The following is a 20,363-nucleotide window of genomic DNA, read 5'->3' on the forward strand; positions in this document are numbered from 1 at the left end:
TATGTGAATGAGATCAATAATATTATAATGTGTTAATCATTTCACACATAAGTCGCTCCTGAGTATAAGTCGCACCCCCGGCCAAACTATGATAAAAAACTGCGACTTATAGTCCGAAAAATACGGTAAATGAACATTTTAAGTTGATGTCTGCAACCATTTTGACTACATCCCATAATGTATTTACAGTAAACATCTCATGACAAAATTATGACACCACATGGCGTACATTAAGGCTTCGTTCAAACTGCAGGTCAATTCCGATTATTTTTGCCCATATGCGACTTGTATCGTATTTTTTCATGTCAGTGTGAACAGTGCAATTCTGAGTGTGAACGTAGTCTAAGATATACACGTATGTATTTATTTGTCAATACACGGGGACAAACACTGATGCCGAAAGCTTAAGATCACTCTTGGTTCTCTCCTATCTAGCTGGAATCGCTGCCTGCAGAAGATGACGACGACAATTGTGGAACATCACCACGCCACAATACTCAGGTTAGTTCAGGAACACAATGGAGGTTATTTTGTGTCTTTATTAAGAAATATTATTTTGACACTGAATTTATGTACGGTAACTGAATTTTTTGCGTTTAAATTTTGTGAACTGAATTTTATGCTGACAAGTTTTAAAATTCAGTGTAAAAAAAAATCTATGTTTTAAAAATCAGTGTATAAAAATTCAGTGTTTTTACATTTTGTGTATAAAAATTAAGTTTACAAAAAATCAGTGCTGAAACATTTGCTGCTTCAAAAAGCAACACTCACTTCCGGTAAATTAAGACTGAAGCAATCGATCCTGTTTCAGAACCAGCCAATGAGGTGTCAAGTTTGAAGTCACGTGACACTGAGTTATTGTGACACTGAATTTGAAAACACTGAACTATTTTTTCAATGAATTTGTCAGCATAATTTGATGTAAAAGGAAAAAAATTCAGTTCACCAAATTCAAAAGCAAAAAATTCAGTTACATAAATTTAGAGTAAAAGAAGCTTTGTATATATATTATAAATATATATACATCTACAGTGTTTCCCACAGGACAGGCATCTATTTGTGGTGGTGTGGTCGAGGGGCGGGGGGTGGCGGCGGCAGCGGCGATGACCAAGAAGAACGCGGAGTTGGAATATAATTACAACACTTTATGTACATATTTATATACAGATTTGAACAATTAGTGATTCACTGAAATATATTTATTAATTGTGGTTCTTACAAAAAATATATCTTATAAAATATAAAAGCTAAAATGTCTCTTAAAGCTCTGCCCCTTTAATTAGTGAATACTAAATAATTTAACTTTAGCCTACTACTACAACCATATTATTTACCAGCAACATGAAGTGAAACAGAGGCAGAGGTGTCCTGCCACAGTCAGTCAACCTCCTCCTCCTCCTCCTGCTGCTGCTGAACAGGTCGCACCTGTGGTCCGGACTGTAGGCCTACCTCCTCTCCAAGTCGAGCCCTTTTCGGCCGTTGAAAATATTTTTCTATACTCATCTGTGTGAAGGAGTGAACATCCAACATTAGAGTGTATTACTAACGAGCAGAACCGCTCTATGTACAGTGCCGTCTAACCTTAAGCGGCAGCAGCTCAACACATGCAGGGTTCAACGTTAAGGTTTTTTTCTACTTGCCCGACTTCTCAAATCTACTTGCCCCGATATTTTTACTTGTCCTGCGTAGGTTTTTTTCTGGCTGTGTAGTGCTCATGGTTTATATCTTACTAAAATCCTTCCCGTTGACTATTTACAACACTACAAAGTATTTATTATTATTATTATTATTATTATCTATAATTACATTTAAATGGCATTGCATACATGTAAAATTAAATGCTTTTTCACATTATTTGACCAGTAGCAGTTACACCCATCTGAACAGGTCAGCCACCTGTTTAAAGCCCGATCACAGTTGAAATCTTGAAATGAAGGGCCTTTAATGGCCAAAACATTAACATGGACAACATTTTAACAGCTGGTTGGCTCAGATTTTATTCTTTTCATTGCATTCACATGCTGCAGTGGACAGTGGACAATTTAGCTTCAGTCCATGTGTGTTTATTGACAACAGGGTTATAACCTGGACACGTTAGCTCGTCGGTATGAAAACAGGTGACTGTTACTACGTGCGTCTGCCCCGGCCCCCGAGTCAAACAGCGGCGGTGTTAATGAAGCAGCGTCAGGCTGCTCACCGTCAGTGAAACGCTCGGTGAAATCGCGGATTAACGTTAAATATATGACGAGCCGCGAGCGATGCAGCTATAACCTATCTACCTATAACCTATATTACCCTCGTATTTTGATCCGGTCGGTCCGTTCTTTTACTTCGTCATCGTCGTCGTCGTCTTCTTCTTCTTCTTCTGGCCCACCAGGTGAATTAAGTGCTATTGGCGGAGTTACAATGCATAGTAGGCTACTGCCACCTACTGCACCGGAGTTGTAACTACAAGGTACATTCACAGACAGAGTCCCATTGCTTTTATGAGCGGTCGAGCGAGTCAAAAGCCGAAAAATCCATTTGTGGCGGACGTAATTCTTTCGTGGCGGGCCGCCACAAATAAATGAATGTGTGGGAAACACTGTGTATATATATATATATATATATATATATATATATATATATATATGTATGTATATAAATGTGTGTATATGTGTGTGTGTATATAATATAGTATATATAACTTGTAGAAGGTTGGAAAATGACTCAGAATAGTGAATTTCACTGTGATATGAATTATTATAATTAGGTCCACGTTGTTGGTTGGGAAATGACCAAATTTCAAAGGTGAAATCGACGTCACAACCTGACATTGAATAAATGTCATCAAAAAGTATGTTGTTTCAGCATTGTATTTGTGTTGTCGAATATTGGTTGGGAAATTACCAAAATTCAACGGTCAAATCAATGTCAGAACCCGACGTTGATTAAAACGTCGTCAAAAAGCATGTTTCAACGTTATGTTTGAGGTGCTCAATGTCAGGACCTAATTCAACAAGTTCCCAACGTTGTTTTAAAGTCTTGTGCCTGCTGAGTTTACCTTAGAATACGCATAGATGCTATAAAGTGTGTTTTATTGGATTACTCCAGGGGTGCTCACACTTTTTCTGCAGGCGAGTTACTTTTCAATTGATCAAGTCGTGGGGATCTACCTCATTCATATATATAATTTATATTTACTTATTTATGAAATATATGTTTTTGTTAACAAGTTAAAGGTGTTTAATGATAATGCAAGCATGTTTAACACATATAGTTAATATTGTTAATACATTAAAGGTGTTTAATGATAATACAAGTATGTTTAATACATATCGTTAATATTGTTAACAAGTTAAAGGTGTTTAAAGATAATGCAAGCATGTTTAGCACATATAGTTAATATTGTTAATACATTAAAGGTGTTTAATGATAATACAAGTATGTTTAATACATATAGTTAATATTGTTAACAAGTTAAAGGTGTTTAAAGATAATGCAAGCATGTTTAACACATATAGTTAATATTGTTAACAAGTTAAAGGTGGTTAAAAATAATACAAGCATGTTTAACACAAATAGTTAATATTGTTAACAACTTAAAGGTGGTTAAAGATAAAACAAGCATGTTTAACACATATAGTTAATATTGTTAACAACTTAAAGGTGGTTAAAGATAATACAAGCATGTTTAACACATATAGTTAATATTGTTAATAAGTTAAAGGTGTTTAAAGATAATACAAGCATGTTTAACACATAGTTAATATTGTTAACAACTTAAAGGTGGTTAAAGATAATACAAGCATGTTTAACACATATAGTTAATATTGTTAACAAGTTAAAGGTGGTTAAAGATAATACAAGCATGTTTAACACATATAGATTCCTTTCTTTCATGAAGACAAGAATATAAGTTGGTGTATTACCTGATTGTGATGACTTGCATTGATTGGAATCAGACAGTGGTGATGATAACGTCCGCATTTTCGAATGGAGGAGAAAAAAAGTCCTCCTTTCTGTCCAATACCACATGAAAGTGGTTGGTTTTTGGCATCTTATTTGTCCAGCTTCCGTACTCCTTTGTATACACTTTACAAGAAATACATTGTCGGCAAACTCCGTAGCTTGCTAGCTTGTGCACGCCAGCTTTCTGAGACTCTTATTTTGGTAGCGCAATCAGGATGAAGCAGAGCTTTTATTGTGCAACTGTGCAGTCGGTCTTTGGAGTTTTGACGACAGGTACGGCGCCAGAGTCTGTTGAAATAAAGTGATTCTCGCCTTCCAGTCAGTAATTTTAATGAGCTGGCAGCAGCCAGCGTCATCTCAGAAGACCCTCGGGTGCCGTGAATGTCAATCAAGTGACGAAAGTGACGTCATAGTCAAGATTTATGATCGCTCATTTTTAGGACTATTTTTTTAATGCCTGGCTGGTGATCGACTGACACACCCTCCGAGATCGACCGGTAGCTCGCGATCGACGTAATGAGCACCCCTGGATTACTCTGTTAATTAAACTAATCGATAGATTACTCGATGAGTAAAATAATCGATGGTGGCAGCCCGAGTCTCTGTATTAATTGTATGCTCGCATGTCTTGTGTCTTTGACCACATCCCATAATGTATTTGCAGTGGACATCTAATGACAAAATTAGGACACCACATAGAGTACATGAAGATATACATGGGGCGGTATAGCTCGGTTGGTAGAGTGGCCGTGCCAGCAACTTGAGGGTTCCAGGTTCGAGCCCCGCTTTCGCCATCCTCGTCACTACCGTTGTGTCCTTGGGCAAGACACTTCACCCACCTTCTCCCAGTGCCACTCACACTGGTTTAAATGTAACTTAGATATTGGCTTTCACTATGTAAAAAGCGCTTTGAGTCACTAGAGAAAAAGCGCTATATAAATATAATTCACTTCACATATACATGTGTATATACATGTTTATTTATTAGCCTTTATTTAACCAGGTAAAATCCCATCGAGATCAAAGATCTCTTTTCCAAGGGAGACCTGGCCAAGAGGGCAGCAGCAAGGTTACATTAAAAAAACAAAAAAAACATACTGAATGTGCTCCTTAAAACTCAAGTGGTCATCAATTAAAAATCCTAAATATTTAAAAGCAGATACTAACATAATTTGTTGCCCATTTCTTGTTAAAATGTTCTCACACAGTGATCATCTTACAGTTTTTGATGTGGTAAAGAGCATACACTTTGTTTTCTCTGCATTTAAAACCAGTTGAAGATAGCAAAGTTGTTCTTGTACTCTGTCAAATGCATGTTGTAGATATTTAAAAGCCTCAGCAAGAGTGGGTGCTGTGCAGTATATGACAGTATCATCAGCATAGAAATGGAAAGTTGAGTTCGGAATATTCTGTCCAAGATTATTTATGTAAATAGTGAATAATAAGGGGCCCAACACAGAACCTTGAGGGACACCCTTTTTCACTTGCAGTACGTCCGAGGAGGAACCTTCTATCTGAACAGCCTGAGTTCTACTTGTGAGGTAATTTGCAAACCATCCAACTGCTTGCTGAGAAAAACCAATAGCTGAAAGACGTTTGATTAAAATGACATGATCAACAGTATCAAATGCCTTTGAAAAGTCAATAAAGAGGGACAGACAGCACTGCTTCTTGTCAAGAGCTTCAGTTACATCATTTATAAACTTCATAGCAGCAGTAACAGTACTGTGATTTCTACGAAAACCTGACTGAAATGGTGACAGAATAAAATTGGTATGTAAATACATGGGGACAAACACTGATGCAGAGAGCCTAAGATCCCTTTTTGTTCTTTCCTATCTAGCTGGAATCGCTCCCTCCAGAAGACATTGACAATGGCAGAACATCGCCACGCTCGAAGACTCAGGCAAGTTCAGGAACAGCACTACCAACTGATACAGTGATGAATAAGCCAAGTACTACTGCAAACATTATTTAACTGTTAATATTAATTGTGTACATGCTATAAGCTATATCGTCTTTGCTATGAGTCATAGTAATTAAGCAGCGTATCATTGACTGTCTTCAAAATCTCTACATGACTTTCTCTTTTTTTGTACATTCTAAATAGTAAAAAAACTGCTAGCAATAGGCCACTAAAGAGGCGTTCACACATTACTGGTTTAGATGGCAATTCGGCGTGTTCCGCCAAAGACCGTGTTAACACCGTAGTCAAACACTGGTCATCCCCCATGAACCTTGAGAGCTGCAGAGAACCGCCCAAAAGACTGTGTGCCAAACTCCTTCCACCATGTAAAGATAGGCAGCCTCCCTGTTTGCACTGCAAGATCAGTGATCATACTATGTTTACACCGCCGTAATGCGCCAGTCACATTTTCCTCACGGACCTTCACCATGTGAACTTGGTAACGACCAGAGGTGGGTAGTAACGCGCTACATTTACTCCGTTACATCTACTTGAGTAACTTTTGGGATAAATTGTACTTCTAAGAGTAGTTTTAATGCAACATACTTTTACTTTTACTTGAGTATATTTATAGAGAAGAAACGCTACTTTTACTCCGCTACTTTTATCTACATTCAGCTCGCTACTCGCTACTAATTTTTATCGATCTGTTAATGCACGCTTTGTTTGTTTTGGTCTGTCAGACAGACCTTCATAGTGCCTGCGTTTCAACAAATACAGTCACTGGTGACGTTCACTCCGTTCCACCAATCAGATGCAGTCACTGGTGACGTTGGACCAATCAAACAGAGCCAGGGGTCACATGACCTGACTTAAACAAGTTGAAAAACGTATTCGGGTCTTACCATTTAGTGGTCAATTGTACGGAATATGTACTGTACTGTGCAATCTACTAATAAAAGTTCCAATCAATCAATCAAAAGTGTGACGGAAAAAATACCCTTTTTTATTTCAACCGTACATCCCGTCAAAAGCCTAAAGACTGACTGCACAGTTCCTGTCTTCACAATAAAAGTGCCGCTCCATCGCGCCTGCGCTTTCAAAATAAGAGTCTCCGAAAGCCAGCGCAAACAAGCTAGCAAGCGAGCAAGCTACGGAGTTTGCCGCCAATGTATTTCTTGTAAAGTGTATAAAAACGAATATGTAAGCTGGACAAATGAGAAGCCAAAAACCAACCACTTTCATGTGGTATTAGACAGAAAGGAGGAACTTTTTTTCTCCTCCATTTGAAAACGTGGACGTTATCATCACTACTGTCTGATTACAATCAATGCAAGTCATCAGAATCAGGTAATACACCAACTTATATTCTTGTCTTCATGAAAGAAAGGAATCTATATGTGTTAAACATGCATGTATATTCATTAAAACACCTTTAACATGTAAACAAAAACGGCAAAATAAATAAATATAAATTATATACTGTATATATCAATGTATGTATATATATATATATATATATATATATGTGTGTGTGTGTGTGTGTATATATATATATATATATATATATATATATATATATAATATATATGTGTGTGTGTGTGTGTGTGTATATGTTACTCATCAGTTACTCAGTACTTGAGTAGTTTTTTCACAACATACTTTTTACTTTTACTCAAGTAAATATTTGGGTGACTACTCCTTACTTTTACTTGAGTAATAAATCTCTAAAGTAACAGTACTCTTACTTGAGTACAATTTCTGGCTACTCTACCCACCTCTGGTAACGACACGGAGGTGGCGGATTTACATGGAGGCACTGTGGTCTCGTCCGAGAGAGTATGGCCAACTCGGTTTCAAAGTTGGTCGCAATTATGGCGCCCTATCAGAGACCAATGAGAGAGAGTATGGCCAGAGGATCTCCTAAATTACTGGTCAAAAGCCCCTCATGTGATTATAGGGCGCCATGTTTGCTACCAACTTTGAAACCGAGTTGTACATACTCTTTCTATACACACAGCTCTGGTCTCATCAAGGAGCTACACGTTGGCACTGCGGTTGATGCGTAGTATAGGGTGGAAGCTGCTTTTCTAATCATTCTAAATTATGGTTATCATAATAAAAGGTATAAACTTACTTTGTCTTGAAAATGATTTTTACTACTTCCTATAATGCGTTTACGGTAGACCTCTAATGTGAAATTAGGACATTGCATGGAGCAAATTAATATGTATATGTTAGATATTAACATCCCTCTTGGTTCCCTCCAATCTAGAAGGAATCACTGCCTCCAAAAGACGGTAACGACAATGGCAAAGCATCTCCACGCTCGAATACTCAGGCAAGTTCAAGAACACACTACATCACCACCCACTGATATAACTTTGAATAAGTCAAGTACCACTGCAACTGTTATTTTACTGTTAATATTAATTGTGAACCTGCCAAAAACATGTAATCCAAACAACCCACAAGCTGTATACTATATCATCTGTGCTATGAGTCATATAGCATTAAGCAGTGTAAAGTAGGGATGTCCCGATCCAGGTTTTTGCACATCCGATACCGATACTGACCGATACCGATACTGACCGATACTGGCCTATCCGAGCATGTATTAAAGTTTAAAGTTATTTAGCCTACTTAGTTGTCAGAATCATGTTGAAAAGGGTTTTAGTACTCTTGATAACAACTAGCCAGCTGAATTAGGGGAGTTTGAATAATACACAATGGTTGCTAACAAGAAACTGACCTGTTTATTCAAGGATAAACACAAAATAGACAAAATTATACATGACAAACAGAAATGGCATCATTGAACTAGGGATGGGCGATATGGCCTTTTTTTAATATTGCGATATTTTAAGGCCATATTGCGATACACAATATATATCTCGATATTTTGCCTCAGCCTTGAATGAACACTTGATGCATATAATCACAGCAGTATGATGATTCTATGTGTTTTGATTGATTGATTGAGACTTTTATTAGTAGGTTGCACAGTGAAGTACATATTCCGTACAACTGACCACTAAATGGTAACACCCCAATAAGTTTTTCAACTTGTTTAAGTCGGGGTCCACTTAAATTGATTCATGATACAGATATATACTATCAGATATATACTATCATCATAATACAGTCATCACACAAGATAATCACATTGAATTATTTACATTATTTATAATCCAGGGTGTGGATGTAAGTGTCAAAAAGACAGCCAAAAGAGTTTGATATGAGAATAAATCTAAAGTTAAAATATAGGGTAGAAATGCACCCATTTGCAGGAAATGTAGTCTTGATTTTCAACATTTTCTTTCAAGGCTTGCATGTCTACATTAAAACATTCTTCTTCATACTGCATTAATATATGCTACTTTTAAACTTTCATGCAGAGAAGGAAATCACAACTAAAAGAATCACTAATATTTTCATACGGTGTTGATCTGGAAACTTTTGCCTCGGCATTTTGATGGTGTGGACGTGTGGCACCGAACGGAGATAAGCGTCTCGACAGACTTTACAATATTTGAACAATGATGACGAAAACGGTTTTCTCTGTCGTGTCCGTGTGTCGAAAATTGTTATGCGCTTATTTTTTTATTTGATTTTGTGCGTGGCATATAATTGCTTTGCGCAGAGGACGTTTGAGCAGTGCGCAATTGCACAAGCGCGCACCTTAGAGAGAACGTTGGTCACACGGCTGCGCTAGCATCACAGCTAACGTTAGCCATGCTGCTACCTCTCTGCTGGGGGAGGACGTATACGTATGTGACGTATGACGTGACAGTATGTGACGTGTGTAAGAAGGTGCGCTTGCTGTCTGTGAGAGGGAGACACAGAAAAGAGTGAGAAGAGCCAGTCGTGTAATGCCAGCAGCTAAAAGCAACTGCGTGAGAATCCACAGACCTGTGGATGTGTTGAAGGTGTGCTGGGAAATGCGGAACGGAAATTATAGGGAGCAGCAGAAAAGTGGAATGTATTATTTAAATCGGTGCGTTGGAAAACACGGAGCTGCGTTTTTTTTGAAACTGGATCTGGATCGGCATTTTCCCATGCCTTGCCGATACGCATTTTTTGGCAAATATCGGCGTCCGGACATCCCTAGTGTAAAGTACTGGTAGAGTGGAAAAACAAGTTGACTTTGTATGCTTAATTGTGTTTTATTGTATCCATTAAACCAGGGGTCCCCAAACTTTTTGACAAAAAATGTAGCTGTTTGGGTACAATACCCAGCAACATGTTTGGAGGAGAAAAGGTGAGGCCTTTAATCCCAGGAACACCAAACCTACCGTCAAGCATGGTGGTGGTAGTATTATGCTCTGGGCCTGTTTTGCTGCCAATGGAACTGCTGCTTTACAGAGAGTAAATGGGACAATGAAAAAGGAGGATTACCTCCAAATTCTTCAGGACAAGCTAAAATCATCAGCCCGGAGGTTGGGTCTTGGGCGCAGTTGGGTGTTCCAACAGGACAATGACCCCAAACACACCTCAAAAGTGGTAAAGCTAGAATGAAGGTTTTAGAATGGCCTTCCCAAAGTCCTGAGTGTGGACAATGCTGTAGAAACAAGTCCATGTCATAAAAGCAACACAATTAGCTGAAATGCACCAATTTTGTCAAGAGGTGTGGTCAAACATTCAAGCAGAAGCTTGTGGATGGCTACCAAAAGCGCCTTATTGCAGTAAAACTTGCCAAGGGACATGTAAGCAAATATTAACATTAAACTTGGGACTTCCCGCGGGACGGATTTTGGACGTTGGCAGGCTTTATCCAGCCCGCGGAAACGGTCTGCAAATCATATAGTTGATGTAGATGCCCACATCTGACGTACAGATTTATTTTAGACAAGAGAAGTTTGTTATACTTATCTTGTTGCTGCCTTTTTTGTATTTGACTTTATTAAATGTCTGGGGAGAATTTTTTTTTTAAACAAAACCAGTTTTATTTTCCGTAATAATAGAAATGTATCACAGCTGTTGTCTATTTTATGGAGTAATGTAATTAATCATATAACTGGCACCCAATTTTATTAAAACGTATTAGAGATGCGCGGATAGGCAATTATTCCATCCGCAACCGCATCAGAAAGTCGTCAACCATCCGCCATCCACCCGATGTAACATTTGATCAGAACCGCACCCGTTGTTATATATCTAATATAGACGATGCAAGGCATTAGTGAGGTTATAAAGCTTTTGCCTGTTAAAGGAGACTGATCCAATGCAGCACAGACATTCGCGTGCCACGCTGTCATGACCCAGACGCACACCAGTGCGCAATCATATGGGAGCCGCGCTGAGCGCACCTCCAAGCGCGTCTCGCTGCCGGCGACGGCCGGGTATGGGCCCGACGCTCCAGCGCCATCCATTTTCAGGGCTAGTTGATTCGGCAGGTGGGTTGTTACACACTCCTTAGCGGGTTCCGACTTCCATGGCCACCGTCCTGCTGTCTATATCAACCAGGGTGAGCCCCACCCCTTTCGTGAACGCACTGCGCGCGGAGTGACCCCCAGAGGTGGGACCAAGTCATTGTTTTGCAAGTCACAAGTAAGTCTCAAGTCTTTGCCCTCAAGTCCGAGTCAAGTCCCGAGTCAAGACAGGCAAGTCCCGAGTCAAGTCCAAAGTCAAGACTGGAAAGTCTCAAGTCAAGTCCTAAGTCCTGCATTTTGAGTTTCGAGTCCTTTCAAGTCCTTTTAACCACAGACTAATATATTAACACAGATTGTGTATGCTTTTCAAACGCTGTATTTATTTATTAAAACAAGTGCATTTTAAATTGCAGGAAAGAAAATTGTGCTGACATTGCACTTTATAATAGCACTATTAACCAGTCATTTTAAACATTAACTCATTCCTTTACAGAACAAACACATTGAAAAATAAAGTGCAAATGTACTTATTTGTACAAAAGTGTTAACATTGAAAAAACATGACATATACGTGAACATAACAAAAAAGTTGTACTTTTTATATGTCAGGGCCCTATGCTGCATTGCATTTGCAAAAGACCAAATTAGCCAAGAGTCTGTCAGTCATTTGTGCACGATGGGCGTAGTATGATGCCACCGTGGCTGAAAACTCGCTCCACTGGAGCACTGGAGGCAGGCACTGCCAAGACTCTCATGGCCACTCGGAACAGTGAAGGAAGAGTCTTCATGTTCAATGCCCAGAACAAAAGGGGGAGAGAGTTTTTTTGGGTTGGTGCACTACTTGTAAATGTATCTTGTGTTTTTTATGTTGATTTAATTTAAAAAAAAAAAAAAAAAAAAAATTTCTTGTGCGGCCCGATACCAATCGATCCACGGACCAGTACCGGGCTGCGGCCCGGTGGTTGGGGACCACTAAGGTAAACAACCAACAGTATGTCAGAAAGCTAGCTAAAACGGTACACATATTCATAATATAGTATACATTTTAACTGACCTTTATTTTATTATTTTTGTCTTTTTTTTAGGTGGCTAAAATACGCGGTGCTGCTGACCGCCGTCTAACGTTACGTGTGATATATTGACTAACGTAACCCTGCTTAAAAAAATCACTGAACAAAAAGTATGAATAAGGTAGTGAACTGCAAGAGCTTCCCGTGTTTGCAATAACGTTATAACGTTAGCAGTGAGTTTACAGCCTCACTGATTTAACTACACAGCAAATAAAAGTCACGTTACTTAGCCAATAAACGTTATGTTACATTCAAAACTTACCGTTCTTTGTGCAACTTCAAATGCCGGACGAAGTTGGAAGTTGTTGCCTCTCCATCAGTAATTTTCGAACCGCATGTGTTGCATACTGCAAACCGTTTTGTGTTGACCACCTCGTAATTTTTATACCCAAACAAAATTATTTTAGGTATCATTTTTTGTTCACTGGCGTGTGGTTTGGACATGTCTTCTTCGTTGGTTGTCCTGCAATTTGATTGGATGAATGCTGTGTGATGAAAACAAAGTAGATCTAATTTGATTGGCTGTTGTACTGAGAGCACACCAGCTGACACACGCAACGCTGATAGACAAGTACACAATGAAAAATACGGAGCGCTCCCGAATAACTTTTTCATCTTTGGGTTTTGGGGAAAGTAGCAAGTCATGTCAAGTCATGTCAATTCAAAAGGCTCAAGTCCAAGTGAAGTCACAAGTCATTGATGTTAAAGTCTAAGTCGAGTTGCAAGTCTTTCTACATTTTGTCAAGTCGAGTCTAAAGTCATCAAATTCATGACTCGAGTCTGACTCGAGTCCAAGTCATGTGACTCGAGTCCACACCTCTGGTGACCCCTGTTACGCGCCCCCGGCAACAGGGGTGGCGGGCAGGTAAGCTGCGCGCGCGGAGTGACCCCTGTCACGAGCCCCCGGCCACGGGGGTGGCGGGCAGGTAAGCTGCTTACCTGCTGCGCGTGACGCCGGCCGCGGCGAAGGCGGACGAGGCGGGGTGTCGGTGCGGTGGGCGCGGTGGTGACCCTGCACGTGCGTCGGGCCCTTCTCGCGGATCGCCTCAGCTACGGCTCCCGGTGGGGCCCTCTCTGGGGAAGGGGCCTCGGTCCCGGACCCCGGCGAGGCGTCCCTTCTCCGCTCCTTAAAAGTGTCCATCTCTTTTCTTTTTTTTCTTCTGTTGTGGCATATGCTGCAGGTGCCTGCTCGTTTTTCGTATGTGGGTAACAACATTTAACTATGTATATATATGGCCGAATTGGTTTAACTGCCACCCGCCTGAATCTATTTCAAATCAAATTTTTTTTTATTTCAACCGCCCGACCCGACCCGCGGATAAAATCTAATTTTTTTTAATTTCATCCGCCCGATCCGCGGATAATCCGCGGACTCCGCGGTTGTGCCCGCAAACCGCGCATCTCTAAAACGTATTGATTTTGAATCGAGACTCCATGGTGCCCAAAGATTTACAGCCCTTACATTTATGTATTTATTTGTGAATAAATGTGGAAAAACACTGACGCAGAAAGCTCATGGTGCTTCTTGGTTTCCTCCTCTCTAGATGGAATGGCTGGCTCCAATAGAGGATGACGACAATGGCGGAACATCACCACACTCCAATACTAAGGCAAGTTCAGGAACATGCAACGTATAACTTTGAAAAAGTCAAGTACCACTGCAAATGTTGTTGTTTTACTGTTAACATTAATTCTGTACATGCTGCAAACATGAAAGCAAAACAACCCACAAGCTATATGCTACTGTATACATTTTGGAAATGTACTCACCATTCACAATCCCTATGTGAGACAAGAATTATTTTTTGTGCATTCTGTATTGTAAAAAAAACTGCAAGAGGCAGGTCATGGGGATTAACATATTTTGCCTTTGAAGTGCTCTTAAAAAACAAAAAAACAATGTTTTATATACATGCTGTAATCTGTAACAGGCACATTAATGACAACTTGTAATATTTACACGGCACTTGGAGTACATTGATATGGAGTACACAAGTATTTATCTGTGAACACATGCAGAAAAAAAACACACTAATGCAGAAAGCTTAAGATCGCTCTTGGTTTTACTTCTTTCTAGCTGAAATCGCTGTCTCGAGAAAAAAAAAAGGGAAGAACATCGCCACACTCGAAAACTAAGGCAAGTTCAGAAGCACGCAACAACATTACCAACAAACCTATCTGTGAAAAGGTCAAATACCACTGCAAATGTTGTTTCACTGTCAACAGTATTTTGTACACGCCACAAACATGAAAGCAAAACAACCCTAAATAAGGCAAGAACACAAATGTCTTTTTTTTGTGCTTTCCAAATAGTAAAAACCTTCTCGCGGTAGGCGACTAACACATACCTGCCAACTACTCCGGTTTTCCCGTAATTAGAACGGTTTTCATCAACCTATTCCGGGTTACGGTTGCAGTGATAAAAAATACGTTTTTTCATTAATTAAAAAAAAAATTTTTTTTTAAGTTTTATTCACGAAAGCACGTAACAACAATGACAATCGACACTGCTTCCCGTAACTTCCAACGAGCCATTCCAAATGCCATGCGCGAGGCTATTTATAGCACCGCTGCAAAGCACGAGGCACCAGTTGCCATTGTTTCCAAACGAGCGAACGATCATGGAATCAGCCGGAGAAAAATCGCAAACGAGTCTTAAACCGAAAAGAAAACTGCAGTCATTCCGTGAAGAATATTCAAAAGCCTATCCGGGAATAATTATCCGTTCCAAAAAGGGTGAAAACTACGCGAATTGCACCTTGTGCAGACAAGATTTTTTCGATCGGACACGGAGGAATTAGCGTTGTAAAAGACCACGTTGGGACAAAAAAACACAAGTCTAATGCCGTTGTTGTACCGAAATCTGTTACCCATCGGAATTTGTAACTCCAGGGGGCGATGTTCCCATGACGTTTGTTTGATGGTTGAACGGCAAGCCCAAAGAGGAGGAGAAGAAGAACGCTTGCGTAAATGGCGTAAACTATCCTTAATGCTGAAACGTCAGTTGTCAGAATTTCAGCATTAATAACAACAATGGACTCATACTATAATGAAAGTAAGTCATTGATTTCCAGAATATGTGTAATTTATTAATGCTGAAATTCTGACAACTGACGTTTCATTCCATGATAGCTTTTAATCCGGAAAATGTATGTGTGAGAGAGAATCAACAGCTGATACAATGGACTCATACTATAATGAAAGCAAGTCATTGATTTCCAGAATATGTGTAATTTATTAATGCTGAAATTCTGACAACTGACGTTTCAGCATTAAGGATAGTTTACGCCATTTACGCAAGCGTTCTTCTTCTCCTCCTCTTTGGGCTTGCCGTTTAACCATCAAACAAACGCCATGGGAACATCGCCCCCTGGAGTTACAAATTCCGATGGGTAACAGATTTCGGTACAAGTGGAAAACTTTCAACGTTTTTCGTCGCCCAAACAGATTCTTTGGATGTGATAAATGCCGAAGTTTTATTTACGGAGGCAATAATTGAGCAAACAAAGAGGTAATGACACCAATGTTATCTATTGGAATTGTTTAGTAATGTTATACTGTTAAAAGTGTTTATACTATTTATGCTTTCAAGTCCAAGTTGAAGAAATCTTGTTAAATGTTGACAGCATAACTACCAAAATACAGAAGTATGTCCTTAATATTTTTGCAGTGCTATTTCTGTTGAAAAGTTAAAATGATTACATTAGAGATGTGATGTGCCACTTTTCAAGTGTCTGATGGCTTCAATTAATTTTTCATATTTTGAATTCTTTTGAAAGGCTTACAAAAAAACTACATTTGAATTGTAATTCCATGCTATTGACAGGACTATTAATTTTAATGAAGTTAGCTTACCATGTTTACAGTATGATAATTGTGATAGAAATGTGAATTTTAGGCACAGAATATTTTTTTGCAATTGAACAAGGCAGTAGATTATACAAGCTTGGACAGAAAGTTAATAATGACACCAATTTTTTTTTTTAATGGAATTGTTTAGTACTGTTTTACCATTTGTTTACTGTAAAAAGTGTTTATACTGTTTAAATCAAATCAAATCAAATCAACTTTATTTATAGAGCACATTTAAAATTTACCACAGGGGTAGCCAAAGTGCTGTACAATGAGCAGGTTAAAAGATAAAACGAGTACCGAGCAAACACAACACAACACAAACAGAACACGATAAAAAATAAATAAATAAAATAGAATTAATAAAAACATAAAAACATAAAAACAGGATCACAGCAGGTGTATTATGGGGCGCCATTGCAGGATGGATATCACTCAGTGTTAAAAGCCATGGAATAAAAGTATGTTTTTAAGAGAGATTTAAAAACAGGAAGAGAGGAGGCTTGTCTAACACTCAGGGGTAGGTCGTTCCAGAGCTTGGGAGCAGCAACGGCGAAAGCTCTGTCACCTCTAAGCTTCAGCCTTATACTTTCAATTAACAAATTGAAGTCTTGTGAAAGTTTGACAGGATAACTGGCATTAACTGTCAAAATAATTTCAAACTATTGAAGTTAGCTTACAGAATAAACATGTCAATCAACCCATATGATTTTTGCTGTAATATTTTTGTTTTGAAAAGTCACTGTGACTGATAGAAAAGTGATGGTTTTAGCAACATTTTAACCTGTCTGAATGCAATCAATCATTTTGCGTCGGGGGGCGAAGCCTGAACCCCCCCACCGGGGCCTGCGGCCCCTGGACCCTGGCTACTAGGTTTTTCTGATTTCAAAAGTTGGCAGGTATGCATAATTATCGGGTTATTAAATCCCGGTATTAAATCGGGTCTGTACAATAATTCTCCTCAAAATACTATAAGTCTAAACTTTTAGTGCTATAATTTCTCATTTCCCATCCGACAACATCACTGCTAACACTTATGTCTTAATGCAGGAGCGTCACTTGTCTGACTCGTCAAACGAAGGCCCTCCCGATTCCTTCCCGAGCGACGACGACATTTCAGACGCTCTTTATGACCCCGGCAAGGATAATGACTCCTTCTCCTCTTCGGATGAATTATGTCGCAGCCCAGACTCCCCTGTGTCCCGAAGGAAGGACAAGTCTCCCCTGAGATCTCGCAAGGCTCGAAAGGAAGTGGCCAAACCGGACTGGACTCTGCTGAAAAACGTGAAGGTGCGCGCCATGAAAGAGAGCAGAAAGCGTGTTTACCGCAGGAACCACTGCTTGTTTTGTGCCAAGGCCGTGTTCAAGATGGCCAGGCACCTGCAGAGAGCTCACAGCCACAGAGCAGAAGTCGCCGCGGCCATACAGTTACCCAAAGGCACCCGGGAACGGCAGAAGGCATGGAACCGATTGATGAACGAGGGGAACTTTGTGCACAATAAGCACGTGTTAAAGACGGGCGAGGGGCAGCTGGCGCCCCGAAAGAGACCCCGCATAACGGGGAAAGCCCAGGACTTTCTCCACTGCCTCCACTGTCGAGGCCTTTTTAGGAAGAAAAGCTTAACCTGCCACATGAGGCGATGTCCGGAGAGGAAGAAGAAGGACAACGAGGCGCGGATACGGCAGGAACGCGTGGAGACGCGGTGCGCCCTGCAAGCCATCGGAGACCTCGGCATCAGCCTCGGCTTCCGGGCTGTCCTGTCGCAGATGAACTACGACGACGTGACGCGCCTGATCCTGACCGAGCCCGTCATGCTGCAGTACGGCGAGGACATGTTCAAGCATTACGGCCCCGCCCCCAAGAGGCAGGAGTACATGCGGCAGAACCTCCGCCAGATGGCCAGGCTGGTGCTGGAGGCCTGGAAAAACACCCCGCTGAAGAAGCTGGAGGATTTCTTCCTCCCTGACAACTTCCAGCACGTGGTGTCGGCCGTCAACGTCCTGGCCGGCCACGACCCGGCCAGCAAGACCTACTGCACGCCCTCGCTGGCCATCAAGCTGGGCTACTCCCTCCAGAAGGTCTGCCTCATCGTCCAGGAGAGAGCGCTCAAATTTGGCGACGCCAGCCTGGTGGAGTCAACCAACGACTTCCTGGTCGTGTACAGGAAGGAATGGAACAAGATGATTTCTTCTGGCGCGCTGTTGGAGCTTCGGAAAACCAAAAGTATCTCAAAGCAGAAGGTGCCCGACGTTCAAGCTGTGAAGCAACTCAACTTCCACGTGGAGAAAGTCCACATTCTTGCTGAGAAGAAACTGCGGGCGGCGCCTTCTGCGGAAACTTACGGCGCCCTGGCCCGGGTCATTCTGGCCCGGATCGTGCTTTTCAACAGGAGACAAAGCCCCGAAGTGTCCCTGATGCCCCTCACGGCTTTGAAGTCCTGTAAGAAGCCCAACCCGCAGGACAACTTGGACATATCCGTGTGCGAGCTGGAGAGGAGCATGTGCCGGGTCTTGACTAGAATCGAAATACGCGCCACAAGCGGCAGGATGGTGCCGGTCATATTGAAATCATCCTTCCTAGCGACGCTGGAACTCCTCGCAAGTGTCCGCAAGGTTTGCGGCGTCCCCGCCAAAAACCCTTATTTGTTCGGCCGCCCGCACACACTCTCAGCCTACAGGGCCTCCAGATGCATCCTGGTGTTCGCCAAAGACAGCGGCGCCAAGGACCCCGACAAGCTCTCGTCCATCAAAATCCGCAAGCACCACGCCGCCATGTTGCATCTCATCAACCTGAACGCACAGGAGGCGGAGCAAATATTGGGCCCCGTCAATTGTGTGAAGAGCCTGCGGGAGAACCTCAGCCTGGAGCTAAAAGACGTTGGCCTGGACTCTGAAGGTAAAACGAGACATCAATATTGTGCAATTATAGTGTAGCGTAGAAGCTGGGGACAAGAACAGGTGTCTTTTTCTCTTTGAACGCCAGCCTCACAGATGTCATTTTTGCTTTGCGGTAGGTATGTGTTATAGGGGTGTAACGGTACACAAAAATTTTGGTTCGGTACGTACCTCGGTTTAGAGGTCACGGTTCGGTTCATTTTCGGTAAGAAAACAACAAAATATAAATTTTTGGGTTATTTATTTACCAAATTTGCAAAATCTTCCACCAAAAATATTTTTCTTAGTGTAATATTTGATGTGAAGTAATGGGAACCTTGGATAGGTCAATAATTCATAATAAACATTGATTCTGATTCAATATTATGTTTGGAACAATGACAGTTTGAAAGAAAAAAAACCAGCTTTGTTTTATTAGTCAACATTGCAACTTTTTCTAAATTACCTTTAAGCTTTTTTATTTCACTTTTGTTATGTTTTTGTTTATTTGAATAGTATTTTTAGAATGTGCCGTGGGCCTTTAAAACATTAGCTGTGGGCCGCAAATGGCCTCCGGGGCACACTTTTGACACCCATGCTATAGATAATAAAAAATTAAATGTGATAAATCTATGGATAAAAAGCAGAGCCTGGCGACGCATGTGCGTTTATCATAACTCTCTCTCTCTCTCTGTCTCTGCCCCTCCCTCACTAATGCTGCTGCGCGCACAATTTGTTTTGTTTTTAACCCTTTCTTAACCCTGAACGTACATTGAAAATACACGCAACCCTAACTCAAAATGCCGGACATTTGAGGCATTTAAGAAACTCCGCCCTGACAGCTCCGCACCCCTGCTATAGATAATAACAAATTAAATGTGATACATCTATGGATAAAAAGCAGAGCCTGGCGACGCATGCGCGTTTATCATAACTCTCTCTCTCTCTCTCTCTGTCTCTGTCCCTCCCTCACCAATGCTGCTGTTTGTTTTGTTTTTAACCCCTTCTTAACCCTGAACGTACATTGAAAATACACGCAACCCTAACTCAAAATGCCGGACATTTGAGGCATTTAAGAAACTCCGCCCTGACAGCTCCGCACCCCTGCTATAGATAATAAAAAATTAAATGTGATAAATCTATGGATAAAAAGCAGAGCCTGGCGACGCATGCGCGTTTATCATAACTCTCTCTCTCTCTCTGTCTCTGCCCCTCCCTCACCAATGCTGCTGCGCGCACAATTTGTTTTGTTTTTAACCCTTTCTTAACCCTGAACGTACATTGAAAATACACGCAACCCTAACTCAAAATGCCGGACATTTGAGGCATTTAAGAAAC

At 40.8% G+C, this 20,363-nt stretch overlaps 1 protein-coding gene across 1 annotated transcript in view; it reads left to right on the plus strand.

The window, feature by feature from the left end:
* LOC133577913 (uncharacterized) overlaps positions 1-20,363 on the plus strand; it is a 42,903-nt gene that overhangs the window by 12,766 nt on the left and 9,774 nt on the right. Inside the window, exons 5-10 of the mRNA XM_061932042.1 lie at positions 436-501; positions 5,795-5,857; positions 8,133-8,198; positions 13,844-13,909; positions 14,377-14,436; positions 17,202-19,047. Of these exons, the coding sequence (XP_061788026.1) occupies positions 436-501; positions 5,795-5,857; positions 8,133-8,198; positions 13,844-13,909; positions 14,377-14,436; positions 17,202-19,047 (2,167 nt within the window). The remainder of the gene's footprint in view (positions 1-435; positions 502-5,794; positions 5,858-8,132; positions 8,199-13,843; positions 13,910-14,376; positions 14,437-17,201; positions 19,048-20,363) is intronic.

This window comes from Nerophis lumbriciformis, linkage group LG03 (genome assembly GCF_033978685.3).
Source record: "Nerophis lumbriciformis linkage group LG03, RoL_Nlum_v2.1, whole genome shotgun sequence".
NCBI lineage: Eukaryota > Metazoa > Chordata > Actinopteri > Syngnathiformes > Syngnathidae > Nerophis > Nerophis lumbriciformis.